This window comes from Nanorana parkeri, unplaced genomic scaffold, assembly GCF_000935625.1.
Source record: "Nanorana parkeri isolate BGI_ZX_2015 unplaced genomic scaffold, ASM93562v1 scaffold53, whole genome shotgun sequence".
Lineage (NCBI taxonomy): Eukaryota > Metazoa > Chordata > Amphibia > Anura > Dicroglossidae > Nanorana > Nanorana parkeri.
This window is the reverse complement of record NW_017306321.1, coordinates 1,616,087-1,635,646: the sequence shown is the minus strand read 5'-3', so window position 1 is coordinate 1,635,646 and position 19,560 is coordinate 1,616,087. Positions and strand designations below refer to the sequence as shown.

General features: G+C 42.1%; 1 protein-coding gene across 1 annotated transcript in view; it reads left to right on the top strand.

The window, feature by feature from the left end:
* The first annotated feature begins 558 nt into the window (after positions 1 to 558).
* LOC108803539 (WD repeat and coiled-coil-containing protein-like) overlaps positions 559 to 19,560 on the top strand; it is a 75,757-nt gene continuing 56,755 nt past the window's right edge. The window contains exons 1-3 of the mRNA XM_018575374.1: positions 559 to 2,376; positions 4,271 to 4,385; positions 6,287 to 6,385. Coding sequence (XP_018430876.1) covers positions 559 to 2,376; positions 4,271 to 4,385; positions 6,287 to 6,385 — 2,032 coding nt within the window. The remainder of the gene's footprint in view (positions 2,377 to 4,270; positions 4,386 to 6,286; positions 6,386 to 19,560) is intronic.

Below are 19,560 nucleotides of genomic sequence, written 5' to 3'. Positions count from 1 at the left end.
ATATACATATATATATATTGTTTTTATATATCTTTTTTTGTGGTTGAATCCTGTTCACTAACTAATGTTATTAAATCTTTATTTGGAAGGCTTGGATTAATCATTGTCATCTTGTGGAATTACGGATAACTTCACTTTACCTTCCCAGCTCAGCCTGCAGAAGAGAAGGCTGATTCTATGACATAATCCTGTCCATAGGAAAGCCTCAGTCAACAAGGGGTCAATGTATTAAAAAAGTTATATTTAGAAAGAGAGAATGAGAGCGCTTAACCTCCTAGAAAGATTTCTGACCTAAAGTTAATGCAATGTAATTAGTTAAACCTTCCTTGTAGATGGTGGGGTGGGTGCTAACTCCTCCCAGGATAAAAGTAAACACAGCAAAAGTACGCTCCAAACAGATTTACTTGGCTAGAACGGCAGCCGCTCACTCCCAAGGTACCTTGTAAATGTATTGTGAATGGAAAGCAGTTGCAAAGTTGACCCTGACATGTTTCATTTTTGTGGAACGGATGTTGAACTAGAACATTGGACCCTTTTGTTGTGATACAAATACCACCAATGGATCTAGTAAAAGCAAAGCTCTTGAGGAACGGGGTAAATGCGCTTCATCAAGCCATCCATCCATTGCATGGTTTAGCCTGGACAGACGGCAAGCAAGTCATCCTGAGCTCTTTACACTTGCAAAATGAAGAACCGGAACTTGGCAGCTCTGTTGTGATTGGCCAGTTTGAACATGTTCATGGCCTGTACTGGGGTCCAGTGACGGACATCCCAGCTCTTCTGGCTATTCAACACAAAAAGCATGTCACTGTTTGGCAGTTGTATTACAATCCCTTGGAAAAAAACAAGCTGGTTGTTTCTCAGACCTGTGCTTATGGTGAACCTCTACCCATTCTTCCACAAGGCTGTATTTGGCACCCAAACAAGGATATATTAATTGTTTTAACCAAACGGGACATTGCGGTTCTGTACTCTGCATGCCATAGCAATAATAATGCTAAGGCAGACATTACAGGATGTAGCATGATTAGGTGCGCCTGCTGGACGAAAGACGGCAGTCGGGTTGTGGCAGCCATGGATGACTCTCTTTATTCTTACCTATGGAATGATGACAACAAAACATTAAGTCCTTGCTCTTTTTGTCCCGTGTTTAACATTGACTCTACTATTGTTGCTATTCAACCTACTGTGGACTACCAAGTTGTGGTGACTGCAGAAATTGCAACAAAAAGTTCTGCCAACATCCATAAGGAGCTGGATGAATCAAAGGTGCAAATGTCCCTCTTGAAACTAGATGAGGAATTGTCAAGAAAAAATAGAAGGTTGTCTGTTGATTCAGGGAAATCAGAGCCGGCAGACTTTTTGAAGGTCTCTTCATTAGTTCCATCAGATATTTCCCAGATCCTTGCCAGGCATCGGAAGTCTGATCCCAGCCCACTACTTTACATGAAACAAAAGAGCATCTCAGTGGAAAGTAAGCCAGAATTGTCTAACCTTGTAATTGTCACCTTCGAGAAGAATGCCACCACCACAAGGAAAGTATCTCTACCGGGGATCTCCACCCCGGATATACTAGTCCTAGACTCCCATTGTGAGAGAGCTGCAGTAGCATCCAACACCTCAAATCTAGTGTTGATTTATCCCATAGCTCCATCATGCATGCCCAACATCCAACAAATCAAGCTTGAAGAAACTGAGAGAGCCAAAGGTGTATCTTTTCTTACCGATACCCTGTTACTTATTATGACTGGAAGGCAAAGATCTGGTGATATGGTGTTTCTGCCGATCTCTATTTCTGAAAAATACACAGTCCAATTACTGACAAGAACAATAATGCCCATAGAATATATGCCGTCGAGGTTAAATTGTGATCAAAATATCATAAGCGACCATTGCAATACCACAGCCGGCAATAAACTTGGTTGTGACCAAAGCGTGAGCAAAGAGTTCTGGATGCCCAATCATATTGGAAGTAAATCTTTACGCATCAAACGGAAACTGAGAGAAATTGCACGGGGGACCAGCTGTGATCCAAGCCCAACATCTAGTCTAGATGACTATGATGAAAATAAATCATCGGTGGAATCTTATAGTCCAGTAACTCTTGAGAATTTTCAAACCAAGCCAACATCCCCAAGAGCACTGAAGGTCAATACTGGGACCATGAATAAGACTTTCTGCAGATCTGTGTCTCAGAAGCCTTATAAGAATGACTCAGAACAAACACAGGAGGACAGTATTCCGACATCTAGTGCTGAGAGAACTATGATCCCTGGACTTGAGGCTCAAGAGGTAGAGTCGGATGTTTCAAAAAGCTACAAAATGTTGCCGTACCCATCATCAGAAGATCCTCCCTATGTATCGGTTACTCTTCAGGTATGCATTGTTTTATTTTTACATTATACCAATCACCATACTAAGCCATGAAATCTGAATCTAATATACCAAGTACATTAACTTGTAGTAATCTTTTAACTATCGATAGTTATTCAGACAGATTTCTGAATGTGATCATTACACTTGTCTTCTAACATCTGTCTTTGGGTCTCTGTACATTGCATGCGTGCATAGTGAATAGATCCTTTGTTTGAATATATTCTATAAATTATATCCAGTGGGGCAACACATAAAAAGGAAGTAAATTATATTTAAAGCATACCAAAACCCAGCAAAATGTTTTAATAAATTGCAGCCTATCAGTACTTACATTTGGCAGTTGCATTAGTTTTCTTTTTTTTCCTTTATTTTTACTTGATGATTCTACCAGTAACACACTTCCAGTCCTAGGATAATGCTGCTCACGACCTTTCTGTATTAGGATAACAGAAGGAGTATAGGGGCATGATTTTGTAGTCCTTAGAGCTAACAAAGAACAATATAACCAATTAGGAAAGCACCGATACTTTTCATATACCAGTGCCGATACTTGGCATTTTCACGAGAACTACCAGGGTTGCAGCTGGGACCTGGCTCTGGCGCTCCACCACTGTTATGCATTTTGCTTTCAAAATAACTTTATATTGACTGAATTTATAAACGATTTTCAGGGCTATTTGCCCTGGAATATCTGTAAACATTAATTTGTGCTAATAATGGCAAAAACAAACGTGTTAATACATTTTCTTTTCAGGTCAAGTGTATTGTGTTGTAATCCTGCATTATATGGAGGGATATTAGATGGAGCTGAAAAGCATAGGAAATAAATACTTTTGTTTCTATGTGCCTCAGCTCCATCTAGTGGCTGAAATGCACTATTACATTACATACATTTAACCTGAAATTAAAATATATTGTTCATCTTTGCGTCTGTTTGCACAGAATAAACGTTCAAAAAGATTTGTAGGGCAGATGGCTCTAAGAATTGGTTATAAATAGATCCCAAGTCTATGTACAGTCATTTTCCTTGTTTTGGATTAAAGTAGGGCCCCTGTCCTTTTTTTTAAATTCAGGGTTACAGTCCCATTACCGAGATTGAAAAAGACCCAGAGATACAACAGGAAAACTCTGCAAAGCTAGGGGAATTTCCCCTTTAGAAAATCATCACCAGAACAGGTGTGTCCATTGGAAGATTTACCCTTATCTTTTTATCTGTTCAACTCTAAAATTAGGGATTCCCCCTCACTTTCTATCCTGGAGACAACGGTCAAAGGGGTTAATAGAGGGATAAACCTTACAGACGCAGGCAGCGATGAATACCGGACGGGACTTCTAACCTTCCCTTCTGTATCTAAAACTAAAATGTAGATCTTTGCCTTTACATGATTGAAGTCCCATGCTTGTGCTCTCTAATCTATGAAATAATACTTTCTGACTTTTATGGTGTTTCCTTCAACCTAAAGTGACACTAAACTCAGGAGTTAAATCTAAAAATACATTCAAGTACCTCAGCTATTAACAGAAATGTATCATATTTGTGTATCACTCAGCTGTGGATCCTCAAATCATCTCTGAATTGGTGCTGACACTGTCCTTCCTTCTGGAGGGTGACTATTTTTTTTCCCCATGGTCCCTGTGTGTGTTGTAAAGTAGTCACCGCCCCAAGCTCGCTCCCGTGATGGACTACAATCTCCATACACATTAGTAAACTAAACATGAGATTGTAGTCTGACCTGGAGATCCTGCCAGTAACAGCACTTCCTGTTTCAGGCCACAGCATGCTGCTGCCTTGCAATTATCTGCCGAGTTGCCAGCGTCTGTCAGTGATGAGTGCCGAGCTCTTGATCTGGAGCTTAATTTATTCATTTTAATGTTTCTCTTTATTTTTTCTAAGAAGTCATCAGATGAAGGAGGAAGTGACTCCAGACTTGTTCTTCTGTGTCATGGAAAGCTTCACCTAAGGACTGTGCGAGAGATCTTTCATGTCCAGACCATTGAAATGATGTTTGGTAAAAATTTTATTTTGGCATATACCTTTCTACCATATTATATTATCATGATAGGGTGCAGCACATGTTCTTCAATTACTTCTTTTAACTATGTATATAGTAAGTTCATGAATTCCATAGACAATGAAAATCAAACAAATATTGAATAAAAAGTAAATAGAAGGGATTAAGGATGGTGTGCTGTATTGACTATTAAAGAAATCACATTAGCAAAAGTATTTGTCTTCATGGCAGATATTTCAGAATGTCAATATGAGGGTTTAGCGGTATTGGAGAGGAGGAAATTGAGCTCTGGCTAATGCAGTGATGCTCAACTAGCTGCCACACAGGTCCACCCTAGTGACCCATGTGACAATTATTTTTAAAAATTCAGTTAGAGATCATTTTAGAGAAGATCTGTGGTTAAAACAAATTGTGAACAGCAGCAGGAGATAGGTGGAAGCTTAAGCTGCCCTCACAGAGATCCCACAAAAAGCCTCTGCTCAACGCGGCCGGGTACCTCCAGCAGTTTCAACACTTTCTTGTAGTGGAAGTCGGCATGGTTCATCCCAGAGCCTTGGGTCAAATTTCCATCACTTGTAGGCACACAGATTTTGGCAAACCAAAATGTCACTTTCTGCTAAAACCATCTCTTTTTACACAGAACATTTTCTTGTTTTACTGGCTTATAATTTTGTAACATTTCATCAATAGGCTCACTTGGATGACAGTGCCTAATGGTAAATCTGGTCATGCCAGTGCCTGAGCTTCCTCTAAGTGGGCTTGGAAATCATAATATTGGGGTTTCTGTGCGCATTAATTCTTATATTCTTTTAGACTATGCCGGATTTACTCTCTCTGCTGCCCCGAGGCCAGGTTCCTCAATGCGCAATTCTTTTAATTGAACTTGTCACCTCTAATACAGGAGTTTGAGCACAGTACTGTGCTAGATCTCTTGTGACATCTGAGAGGGGAAGGCTGCGAGTGCAGCTCTCCTGTCTCCGTGTTCACACGGAGCAGAGCGGAGAATGGACGTTCTTCACTCTCCTCCCCGCTCTCCAACCTGACTTACCTTACTGTGGTCCCAGGTCCCCCAGAAGAGGGGGACCCCGAAAACCACAGCGGGGAGGGAGGCGGCCAGCGGGGACAGAAGTAGAGGCTCTACATACAAAGCAGGGCAAAATGTAGAAAAAAACTACCCGCTCGGCATCTGGAACTGCATGTCTCGGGCGTCGGGCGATAGAATTTCCACACCCCTGTTGCCCCTCTACTTCCTGCCACCCCGAGGTCGGGCCTCAGTAGCCTTGTGGGAAATCTGGCCCTGCTTAAAGTGATTTTGAGAAAGCAGCTATTTGCACAGCTAAGTGGGGAGGCTTTGGGTTTGGCTTAGAGGAGATATTCTGCTGATAGCCCCCTATGTTACTGGTGACAGGTCCTCTTTAAGAAGACTTTAGTGGCCTGTTGGACCCCTAATGTCACCTTTGCAGGCCATTAAAGCTAATCAAGCACAGGTCGGGAAATGACAGCTGAGAAATCGGAAGTGATGAAATCTTTGTCACTTCCATGTTTATTCAGCATAAAAGATATCAGCAAATTGATCTTTGCTGGTCTCCCTCCCCTCTCTCTGCTGACACCCTCCATGGCTATCCTGAGTCCACAGGATGGGCACTGGAGCCCAGGAAGCATGGCCCCGCACAAGCGAAAAAAGTAAAAGTAATCAGGAGGCTTTACAGACACTTGAATCGCTACTACATGTAAGTCAACAGTCGTCTGAGGGAGTGTAAATACTCTCTTGGCTGCTATAGCATAGATGCAGTACTTAGGTCCATGGCAGCGAAAGGGTTAAGGCACCAAAATCTAGATGGCTATGATATTTGTTCTAGTATCCCTCCTATATGTTGCATAATGTGTTATTTCTCTAGACACAAAGTGGGTGGTCCTCACAGAAGATGGAGATGGCTTTGCCCCAGTAATGTTCAGACCCAATCAAGAAATTGTGATTCGTGAGGCAAAAGATCAATGTGCGTCTTTACCTCCCGGCATTCAGTCTACTGGATCTACAGAGAAAAAGCAATAGAGAGAACTGGATCAAAATGGATTTCATTGACGATTTCATTCATCAGTTATGTTGTACTGTGCTGTGAAGAGACCTGGAAAACATGCGCTGTCCTTGGTACTAGAAGACAAGCTCTGTAAAATGTATTAGTAATTAGACAAGTGATTTTGTTCCCAATATGCAACAGGAAACTGCCTTCTTCTAAAAATAAAAAATTGCAGTAGTAGCTATATCCATGGCTCACATGGGGAGCTTGTTGTCACTTAGAGGTTTTGGAGCTGTATGGATATGGACCACTGTCACTTGAGCAGGAACTGAGGGAAAGCCTACCCGGTGGGTATACAAGCAGCAATAAAAAAAAATGTATCTAGTCATTCTCAACTCTCTCCAAAGAAATGTTGTGCGTAGCTTCGCTTTAAATGTAGAACCAGTTGTTCCACTTGCATATAACTGTTTCAGGATTGTTATCACTCATCAGGGCACTAGTTGGGAATTATGACACTGCAAAGAGCTTGAGGAGTAAAGGCATAGCACAATGATTAACATTATGATGAGGAGATTCAATGGTCATCCTTTAAATTGGTGCGTGGTATAGGAATGCCTTCTGTGACATGAGCATCTAATGGCAGGGACCATAGCCTAACAGTCCAAGCACCAAGAAAAGACAGGTAGGTCCACAGGAAATTTAAAGGTTTCTTACTTATATTCCTTATAATAGAGTACATCGAAAAAGGTGAACATAAGTTCCAGCGTACAAGTGTTTCAAAGGTATCCCGTCTGGCCCACCTCTCCTAAATGCTGCAAGACCCTTACTTCCAATGGAGCACCTCTGGACTCTCAGTCAGGTGCCAAACCCCATGGTGGATTCCACAAGTCCAGTAGGGTCATTGCTTGGGTGTAATATAAATCAAATGCAGGATTATACTCTAAAGGTGCCCATACTTTTTAATGTACTGGCCGAAATTTGGCCAGTGTATGAGGCAGTCGGCTCCCTTTCAGCCAGCATTCTTCAATCAGCTGGTCGAAGGAGCCGGCTGAGAAATCTTCGTACGATCGGAGCCAGCAGCAAATGAGCTGTCTGCTCTGATTGGGTATTCTAACAGGTGACAACAGCACCTGTCAGAATACAATGAAACAGCGGCGATTCCTCGATCGGCACGCTGTTTGTGTTGATGGAGGAATCGCGTCAATTTCTTCCGTTCAGCCCGCGGGTTGAGTGAAAGAAATTGACAGGTGTATGGCCAGCTTAAGGGAGGGGTGGGCAAAGTCCGGAAATCCAGTTGTGGTGCAGGTACAAATCCCATTAGGCATTGCAAGACTCTGACAACAGGCATGACTACCAGAGGCAGATGTATGAGAGTTTGCCTACCACTGCCCTAGGGCCATTTGTCACACTTCTTAAAACATAAACAGGGAAATTCACAATCGCATTTGCTCTACAAAATCTAAACTTACTCAGTTATGTGTTACCTGTGCACCTAATTCACTATAACGTAAGACTTGCACCACAAAAGAAAAAAAATTCAAATAATTCTTATTGCTATAACTGTCAGTCAGATTGACATTGTTGTTTAGACACATTTCTTATTAAAGGAGTTAGGAGTAAAGTCCCAGCATATCCTCTCCTGTTATAACATCAGCATTGTCATAGGAATACATAGTAGAGTTGTCTCTGATAATACAATCAAAGCTTACTTGGAAAAATCCCTTTTATTTAATGAGTGCTGCCTTCCGTCTGCCCGTCACTTCCAACAACTTCCTGGATTCGCAGTGTGCGTTATGTCTCTTTCTCTGCTGGTTGATGTGATGCAATCTCTATTTCTTAAGACTGCATATCCCATCATGCATTGCTTCCAGCCAGCAATGATGATGTTACATTGTTCAGACATTGAGTTGTAGTTTGGACAGCAGTAGGGAACAGGGTGAAATGGTGTCAGTGCATTATAGAAGTCCATCCTATGGGCATCTTCAATAAAGAAATACAAATTTATTTTTAGTTTTTGATCATAGATATCCTTTAAGAAATTGGAGTCTGAAAAGACCAACACTAAGCTGGTGTTAATCCACAGCCACACATACCAACCTAATATACAGTAATTAATAACAAAGTAAATATTAAACATTGGAAAAATAGATATTGTCTGAAAACACTGGGAGCTTTTTTTTTTAGGCCGTAACTCATAAAAATGTTCTTTTTGTATAAAAACAATTCATTTATTTTTTCACAACATAAATAACAAACGATATTAAAATCTGCAGTAGCCATCACCCCTCTTATTTACTATGGGTACCTCCATTGACCATTAATTTATAAGACTCATTGCATATTTCAGATATATAAATTAAATCAATTGTTACATTAGTTCACAAGATGTTCCCTGTCTTCAGTTGGGTTTTACTAATGGTTCATTTCACTTCATATTTTTCTAATATTAATTTGTTTCTAACACATATTATGAAAACACATTTATGGATATTCTACACATTATCAAATAATATTTATTATTGGAATTAATTAAATTTAGCCTGACAGTAAACAATATAAACCAATTATGTAAAAGGAATATTTTTCCAGTAGATTTTTTATGTTATTTTGCAACAGTTCTGTCAGTTTCAGACGTGTCTGTCCCATGAATGTGAATCTGGGGCTATTTACTCCACTTGTCATAGATAGAACAAACAGTTCTTGTTAAAACGTAGCTCCCGTCTTTGTGAATTCCCCTAAAAATATTTATATGTCCTCACTCCATACATTTACAATAGTTGCACAGCACATCTGTGAAGGTTCTCATTTATCAAAGTCATGGTATAGCTAGCAGTAGTTAGTTAGATTCAATTGGACTTGTTCTGTACGGTTGAAGAGGTTTCATAACTTCTCTAAGCCACTTCTTCCATTCTAATTAGTATCAGGAACATACCCCAGCTTCTACTCTATATCCACACAGGTATGACAGACAGCTTAGTCACCATGGAATGTGTAGATGTTGATTGTCTAAGAACAGGATGGATGTTGATACCGGCTGTACACCATACAGAGCTATGACCAAAATAGGGTAGTGCTCGTAGTGACTGTGACAACAACGCATGGTGCCGCGTTGTATTCCAAGGTAAAAGAAGACAAATCCCCAGCACTCCGTTGTTCAAGATGCAAACATCTTATTTATTGTGAATACATACCATAGGTCATAATGCCAATGTTTTAGGGCCGCACAGGAAACCTTCCTCAATGGAACACATTGTCATCACTTTATCACCTTGAGGAAGGGACCCTGCGCAGCCCCGAAATGCTGACATTATGAGCTACGTGATGCGTTCACAAAACGCATCATGCCTCTTGTGAACCAGCTGTCCACTCTGACCAGCACCATTTACAAATAAAAACATTGCCAGAAACTGTCAATGAATCGCCTTAAGGAAGGGACCCTGTGCAACCCCCGAAAACGTTGACATTATGAACTATGCGATTTGTTCACAATAAACAAGAAAATGTTTGCTTTATGAACAACCAAATGCTGGTGACTTATCTTCTTCTCCCCAAAAACAGGATGGGAGATGTGAAAGTTGGGGAACCACCCTGTTCCTGGTACAAATCCCATCCTGGGTGTCAGGAGGTCTGCATTGGCGTTAATGCCTCAGTTTACATGTCTAAAAGTGTGAATTGTTATACTGTATGTGGAAGACATGAGTATTGAAGCCCCCAATCCTGGTCAGGAATGGTTGTTACAGTATGACGTAGATGGCCGCTTTCATGCTTTCATTTTGGTCATAGCTCTGCAAGTTGGGGAACCACCATGTTCCAGTTACAAAATCCCATTCTTGGTGTCAGGAAGTCTGCATGGGTTTAAATTTCTTGATTTATACATCTCAAAAGTTCCTTGATTTACATGGCTGAAAGTGTGAATTGTTTTATGTGGAAGACATGAGTATTGAAGCCCCCACCCCTGTTAAGGGTTGTTTTTTTTTCAGTGTGATGTTTCATGCCTTTTGTGAACCAGCTGTCCTCTCTGTCCAGCACCATTTCCACATATAAACACTGCCAGAAATCCTCCATTTTCCGACCATAGTTTTCTCACATTATATGTAAATCTGGATTGAATGCACACCAATTACAACCCTTTAAATTAATCACGCGATCACAAACAAGCCAATCTGTGTCTCAAAAGTACTTGTCATGTATATTATAGCAGTGGTCTTGTCTTTCATGTCTCTGGGTCTTAAGGTGCCCATACACTGTGCGATTATCGCACGATAATCGCGGGAAATCCCGCGATCGTATGATAATCACAAAGTGTTTGGAAGACTTGCAACCGTTTTTACTGTACGGTCGCACGTCTTTTGTCTAAGGAGCATGCTAGAAAACCAGCCGAGAATCGTACGATTTTCGGCTGGTTTTTAGCACGATCGTAAGATCAATGCCGCACGGGCCTTGCGATGGTTGTAAAGTGTATGGCCACCTTTAGTTTATGTATATATCCTTTTCCTCCATGTCTCTCGCTCCTTCCATATTTTCAAACCATGCTGTTACATTTATTGTTTGCTAGCTAGATCATCTTAACAGTCAAGCCCTCGCTAACAATTCCTCTATCATTCTCAGCTGTACATCTAGTTGAATTATGATTGTCGGGCCGCCGTGGTAGTAACACATTCTGCAATAAAACTGAATTATTTTTCAGAAATATATGTTAATCAAATGTCATGAAAGAGCATGAAAGTGATTTCAGAATAAAACAGAAAAGGAAGCTGGGTAAACTTGTTTTGAGGGCCTTCCTGTACTACAAGTGGATATCCACCGTTATATATGCGCAGAGTGTGTCCGGAGAAGATAACATTTCTATCTGTGATGATAATAATAATAGGAGTTTCAGTATAAAAGGCACCTTCCAATGTGGCATGAAATGTTTCCTGCACGTGTTCCAGCATCTATGTAACTGTCTCGTTATAAAATAGATGGATGTTTGCACTCATAAAAACCGAGTGTATGTCTTCTTGGGCATAAATTAAAGTGCAGAACATTCCACAATTTCTGAGCTAACTCCAGTCCAATAAACCAACGAATGCTGGAGGTGAGCAGACAGGGAATACATTAAGTGCTTGTAAATTTCCACCTCCAGGTTCATCAACCCCTTGCTGAATCTTCAGGAAGTTTCCATAGTGAAGGCACAGACTATTGTTGTCTCTACATCTCCTTTCTACTTTATTTTTCTATCTAGAATGAAGATGTATAATCATGTTTACCTGTTAGACTCAATTAGCAACCCTATCAAAAATTAAAGTAGGACTATCAATATACTCCAAAGTCACATATATGATTTAGGTTGCCCATACCTGTAAGTACAGGGTCTCTGTTTTCTAAGTACCCCCTGGAACATTTTGTAAATACTTGTTGAACCTGCCAGAAGAACCATTGGATAGGAACTTCATTTGATTGAATGACAACTCTCCTTCCTGCAGTGTTGTCCTTTTCCTGACAGCTCCATGTCAGCACACAAATTTGAAACTCCACCCAGCCACTGGCCTCTTCGTCTGTGTGTAATTAAATTCACTTGCATTCCCTCCCTTGTTTGTGCGAGTTATTTCCCATTCGTGTGCTGACATAGAGCTATCAGGAAAGGAAAATTGCGGTAAGTATGGCAATACAATTTTCCTGTTTTTGCTACTACTGTAGCCGCTTAGATGTTGGCACCGTTGATAGCCCTATCAGTGAATAATCATGCTTAGCTCTGGCCACAGCCCTTAACACCTTCCTGCTGGCTCTATGCATATACTGTATATATGCAGTGGCATGATGGATGAACTTTAACGCAGAGCTGCCACAGATATACGCCCAGCTGGCTCCGCTCTACTGTGCTGAGAGAGCACTCACTTGGCACTCCCAGCACAGTGACCGAGCTGTGACTAACAGTTTCCAGTCACTATTTATGATCAGGAGCTCGTTGGATGGGCTCCCAATCATGTGACCACTGTGGCAGCCAATCACAGTGATCACATGATTGGAAAACCCACCTGTGACTACTGGTTTTCAGAACTCTTTAAATGGCCAGCAGGAGCAAGCAGCAAGTGGTTAAGGCCCAAAGCACATGCTGTAACCGCAGGAGCTTAGGGAAATTAAGTAAAAGCCCTGCTAAATCCCTCCCAAGCCCCTTCTCACTGTCTAGCAGTGTTCAGGAGTAATCCAGCTTCCGAGATGCATTGCCTATTTTTTTTTAAAAAATAGGTAAATTACATTTCTTTTAAGGCATTTAACAGGGCACCTTGCATTGAAAATCCCTGTTTATCACCCTGAGCAGAAAAAAACCGGAAGGTTTTAGACAAACTTGAATTCTTCATTTTTGGTGAGGAGATGGGTTTAATCCCAATCAACAATGGCACAACTGTGGAGTGGTGACCTTTGCTTTTCGACTGAGCTACCATTGTCCTTGTGAGTTCTCCTTGTATTCCAATGAAGGAGCCACTTTAGTAATTTCATCAGCATGATAGAAGATCACATATAAAGTTATTTTAAGCTGGTTGCAACACTAGACAAGCCTATCCTGTCCATACTCGTAGGTTAGATTTCCCCAGGAGGGTCCTGTATACCAGTGAATAACCTGTGCAAATGTTACTTTGGGTGAAGTTATACCATAAAGTAAACCTGCCAGCTATTTTAAATGGACTGATTGCTCTATTACATTTATAAGCCAAAAACCATCTTCTATGCACTTTCATTTAGTTTTACTTCTTTTTTACTACGGAACTGACTCCCCTGACTAGAGCTCTGCTTGGAGCAAATGCTGCTTTAGACCTTCTTTGGTGCAACTCACACAACCAAAAACTTAAACCTTTAAACCTTTGGTAACAAGGTCTCATATGGAGGGGCAAATCAACCAGTTTGAAATCTGATCCTTCCCTCCAATAGAGATCAAATAATGAAATTGATGAAATGTAATTATACTGAATGACCAGGTTTTTCCATCAATGGATTTTTTCTTCCCTGATGGCACATTGGGCATATTCCAAGAGGACAATGCCAGGATTCATCGGGCTCAGATTGATTCAGGGGGCATGAGACATCATTGTCACACATGGATTGGCCACCACAGAGTCCAGACCTTAACCTCATTGAGAACCTTTGGGATGTGCTGGAGAAGACTTTCCACAGTGGTCCGACTCTCCCATCATCACTACAAGATCTTGGTGAAAAATTAAAACAACTCTGGATGGAAATAAATGTTGTGACATTTGAGGATAGGTACACTTTAAATGAACTTCTATTTGTTATGTGCACTCCGTGCTGTTATTTTTCATTATGCTATTGCCATACTGCTAAGACCCAGTGCAGTGATGCGTTGTGTCCCCGTGGAAAACAGTATTGTTAATTTATCGCAGGATGATTGACAGCTATCCTGGGGTTCTGTAAATAAGCAGTGTCAGAGCGGTATAGAAAACATAACATCTATAAGCTCAGAGAAACATTAATGACTTGCTGGTGCAGCCTGCTGAGAGGTGACCTACATGCAGACGTCCAGTAACACAGCAATAGGGCTCTCTTGATGCCAATGTAGAGTACAATGTTTATGTTGCTGTTTAATAAAGAACTACAGACTAAAAAAAAAAAATGGTCTATGGTCAATAAAGTGGTGATCTGTGTACATTTGAAAGACTTTAGCAAACTTTGTTGCAGATTTGTTACCTTTCTCGTAGCTGTTTGTTTCACCATGTCCTTTCCAGATTCTTTGATGGGAGGGTCGGATTAATTATAAACACCTGCTGCACTTTCAGTGTTCTATTGAGGAAAGTTGCAAAGTGTCTGCATCGCTTTAGATTAGCCCTTAAGGAGAAGGGGAGAATTTACTAAAAATGTAGCAGACAACCAATCAGCTTCTACCCTCCACTTTTCAATGAAGCTTTGGAAAATGAAAGCTAGAAGCTGATTGGTTTCCATGCTCAGCTGCTCCAGAGTCTGTCTGCTCCAGTTTTAGTAAAATCCTCTCCAGTATTGTTAATACAGGTATTCCTCACTTAACGACCGAGTTCCGTTCCTACGACCAGGTCGTTAAACGAATTGGTCGTTAAGTGAGGAACTCTATACAGTACTGTACTGCATTAGTACAGTACTGTATAGCGTTGCCGATGTACAGTACCGAACAGTGTACTGTACATCCGGCAATGGAAATACTTACCGAGACCTGCAGTGAAGATCGGGGGATGTCACTTCCGTCGGCGACCCGTCGCACTGACGCTGACGCGGAAGGTCGGAGGTCGATCGGCGGTCCGTCGTAAGTGCGAGTGGTCGCAAAACAGGTAAGTCGGTAAGTGAGGAACATCTGATAGTTCAGGTACCTGAGTGCATTTATAACTCCTGAATTTAGTGTCACTTTAAAGAGAAATTAGATCACTTTTGAATCTCACATAGTTGTATATTGAATACTATACTCCAGGGCTCAAAATTTCCACTCGCCTGCTCGCATTTGGCGACTAAAAATAAAGTGAGGGCGAGTGGAAATTTGGGTCTCCAAGTACCAGTCCGCAGGCCAACTCCAGCCCGCGAGCTGGTAGTATGTGGCCCGCAGACAGCTGACATGTCAGGCACACGGTCGCAGATCGCATACCTGACTTGCGGGAGCAGCTCCACGGTCTGCATCTGTGTCGGATGCAGACCGCAGAGCAGCTCCTGTCAGCTCCGGCTTCCTTCGGCCGGAGCTCTGCCAGTTCTGAGCTCCGGCCGAAAGAAAGAGTGTATGTGAGGAGGATCGATCTTGTAAGATAAGAATTATCATAAGATTATTTAAGAGGGTGTGTTTAGGGGCGGAGTTAAGGCCGGGGCAGGGTAAGGGTTAGGTGGGGCAACTGGTGACTAGTAACTCTTAAGCCCTGGCTAGTAGCTCAGGATTTGAAATTTTGAGCCCTGCTATACTCCATATTTATAATGTAAATGTTAAGGCTCATAGGATTCAGCCATGTTCAGTCTGGCACTCTTAGCATTTTCCAGATGTATTTCTCTACCTGAGTGAGCTTGTGGGCTAATAGGAGCTCCTAAGGGCTGAATAACCTCACTTATATTGTGTTAATGAGATAGCAAAATGGTCTCAATGCTATAACAAACTATCAGTGACGACAGTAAGTCAAGTGGGCTTTGCATTTTCCGCATATGTTGCAGCCACCCCCCAATCCTAGATGAAAAATTCACATTAAAAGTTATAAATAAAATGGAACAAAGTAATAACCATATACCCCACCTTCTAGCACACTCAGTGAACTATCGCTGTCCGTGATATTTCTTTCTAAACAGGTTTTCTTGAATTAACTTGTAAAATATCTAATGTCTATCAGGTCCAACAATTCACAACTCCTGCAGAGTGGAAGGGAGATGTTGTAAATAAATCCCATGAAATCTGCTAAGAGAGACATTCTTCCTACTGCTGCTCATGCTGTTATACCTCACCATTGGCGTTCAAAAGAGGTGCCCACCTTGGATGAATGGATTGTTGAAATGGATCGTATTGCTGACCTTGAGCATGTACTGGCCTTGGGACATGACACCTGAGACCATTTCCTAGTAACTTGGTCCACTTGGTTTGCATTTTGTGACTCCCTTGTGCTTCTTGATGTACTTACTCACAATTGTGGTTGATCCTACGTCCCAACTATGGTTCTGGTTAAGGATTTCTACCCCTTAATTTCTGCTGCTATCTCACTTTTTCCATCTTCTTTAGCTTTCTGCTCTGTTTCTTCTTCCTGATAACCTTAGGTTTCTATTATGGTTGGCTTTTTGGGGAACCTTGAACTACCCGATCTAGTGGTTGACTCTTTCTGGGATACCCCTCACAGTGTCCTACATACAGTGGCATGGTTATATGTTTGTGCTTCTCTCTCTATTGCAGATGATGTTCACTGCCGTGGGGGGTAATTATTGTCCTAGTGTCCCCTCCTTTTGTTTTTTTCTTCAATGTCAAGATCACTTGAAGTTTTTGTATGTTTTGCATGTCAACTATGCTTTGGTGACACTGATTATGATGTATTTTTCTAATTTTATATGTTTCTGCCTTTGTTGCTTACTGTAAATCTTAAAGTGTTATTAAACCCTCAAGTTTTTTTGCATATATCTTCTGCTAGCAAGCAGTCGATATATGCAAAAACTTAAAAAACAAAAACCTTTTGAAACAGGTTTAAACTTACCTGTGTCTTCGCCTCGCGCTCCCGTCCGAACATCTGAAGAGTCTCGGGCGGCCGCAAAGGATCTTGGGGTGGGAGCATGCGCAGTTCAGATGTTCAGCCGGGAGATAAGAAGAGGCACAGGGTAAGTCTATAGAGCAGCGTGCAACCGCACAGACTCCGTGGGACATCAGAGAAGAGGACAGAGGAGTCAGCGCTGGATCGGAGACCCGCACCAGCGCTGGAGGGACATCTGAAAACTACAGGAAAGAAGATGATCGAATAAAGAGGCATCATTTAAGGTAAGTCCTTACACTAACATTGGGGGGAGGGGGGAAAATATCCTTTAGTGTCACTTTAAGTTCTAATAAGCTGAGATTGCATTAAAAAAAAAATCGAATAAGGGGCCGTTTGTTTGGCACAAGAAAAGGTCTGGGATCGTTGAAAGAATAGTCCCGACTCTTCATTAACCATCTAAAGCCCATTTCACCACCAAAAAGCAGAATAAAGCCGTGGACGTTGGAATCTGATTGGCAGTTGTGAGGAACTAGTGGCAATCATTAGTAGGAAAACGTCATTTACATCAGGGACATGAAGAACATTTGTGTGAGTGGGATGATCATTACCTGCAACCAGGTGTTTCTTGCATACCATTGTGATTCACATGACTCTAAACAGCTTTTGTCTAAGTTCCGTGATTGGCAATGGTGATGTGGTTATACTTGGATAACTGTAGGTGTAATTTCACTCTGTTTTTCCATCCCCTGTGAATTGGCTTTGATTGCGGTCTCATTTCATTTGTAGAAAATACAGTGCGTATTCTGATGATTGACAGTCTCTTATACTGGAATTTATCATATTTCTTATTTTATTTTTCTGTTCAACGTTTTATATCACACGGCAGTGAAGTGATGCTTCTGTGGGACTCAACTGTTTATCTTTTTATGAGTTGTGGGAGGGACTCCATGTCTTTAAGGCTGAGACCCCCTTTAGTGTGATTACGGTTGTTATATGGACAGTAGGGATGCACCGATACCGATACGCCCAAATGCTCCCATACCTTCCCCGATACCGGAACTTACGGTCAGAGGAAGATTTCGTACCGTAGGGGAACATGGAGCCAGCTTCCTGTGCGATCAGGAAGCTGGGCGGCGAATAATGACCTGCCTCCCGGCTTTCTGATTGTCCGGGAAGCCGGCTCGATGCTGATTGGCTGGGAGGCAGGTCATTACTCGCCGCCTGGCTTCCTGATTGGCCGGGAAGCTAGCTCAATCCTAATTGGCTGGGAAGCTAGTTTCCCGGCCAAACACAATCAAGCCGGCCAGACAACATGGAGCCTGCTTCTCAGGCAATTAGGTTGCCCAGGAAGCTGGCTCCATGCCAGCGGAAGCACTGGTATCGGTACTCGGTATCGACGAGTACCGAAAGCAAAGTATCGGTACTCGTACTCGATACCGAAAAAACTGTATCGGTGCATCCCTAATAGACAGTCTACTGTTCTTTTGGTTTGGTGCACAGAAATTACCAGACTTTAAACATCATATCAAACAAAATGTGTCCAGTCTTTACAATGATCCCTATATAATCACTTACCTGCTGATGGTCAAACTACAAATCCCATTAGGTATTGCAAGACTAAAGCATGACTCCTGATGGGTTTTTTAGTTTCACCACAGCTGGAGGAACAGAGTTTTCCTACCCTTGTGCTAGAACTTTGGTACTCTCATCCTTTTTACACTGTGAAGATGACTCCAGGAACATCCTGGGACCTACCTAAGAAATCGACCCATTTATATCTGATCATGTAGGTCTTGAGACTGCACAGTTGTTGGTAAATCAAAATGTTATCGTCCAATCAGATTCTAACATGTCACAAGTGTTCTCCTTTAAATGTCACTCAGATTTCTGTGTAACACATCACAATGCATAATCTGTAGAAGAGCTAAAGGTCCTTAAGAACTGTGTGCTTTCCCTCTAAGGCCTTGGTTCTCAACTGGTGGGTCGTGACCTAAAAGTGTTGTAATGACCCCTTGTTCACTGGGTAACCACATGCCTTCCACTTTTCTAGGTGAGAGGCTCCTCAGCCTCCCCCTAGTGCATCACTGTCAGTTCTCACGCTAAGCAGCCATTCAAAATATGCTGCCTGGCACTGAGTGTCAGCTTGATATGGGGTGGGATGGGGCTATGGCCGCCAGGGAGCTCAATCCATACGTGCATTGCTTACAGCTCCCTCACGTGTCCTGTAGAGGTGCCTGGACCACAGTGACATCACATGCTGGTTCCCGGCTACTCTACAGGCGTGCATGGGAGCTGTACAAGCAATGCATATATGGATGAAGCTCCATCACAGCACAGCAGCCCATACTGGACCCCAGACTGAGGATCCACTACAGTTCTTATGAGGTAGGGAGAGTGGGTGGACCATAAGAAAAATAAAAACATTTTTGGAGTGTGTATGTGTCAGGGATACCGGCACAGGTTACCCCACACCTCCGCAGGTACCCACACAGGCAGACCAAACACGTGTGACCACACGGACAAGGCAAGTATGTTACACGGACCAGGCAAGGATGTTAGATATGTATAGTTTGTTTAATATACACCTTATACTAATAGCAACAACCAACAACAAGGCTCAGGACAGCAAACAAAAGACACATGAAACAGGACTTCAAACATGGTTCAGGACTCACAGGTAACAAGGTTCAAAACAGGATTCAGGACTTACAGGTGACAAGGTTCAAAACAGGATTCAGGACTCACAGGTAACTAGGTTCAAAACAGGATTCAGGGTTCAGGACAAACAGGAAACAACACTGAGCCATTGTCCTGACTGCAGGGAGGGTTTAAATACCCTCCCAGGAAGCACCAGGTGATGGCTAAGTGCTGGGAGACACCCGCAGGTGAGCACTGGAACTGCAGGGCTAGCTCCAGCGCCACCTGGAGGCGCTCTTGATCCTAACAGTATGTGTGTGTGAGAATGTCTGCGAGTGTGTGAGATTGTGTCTG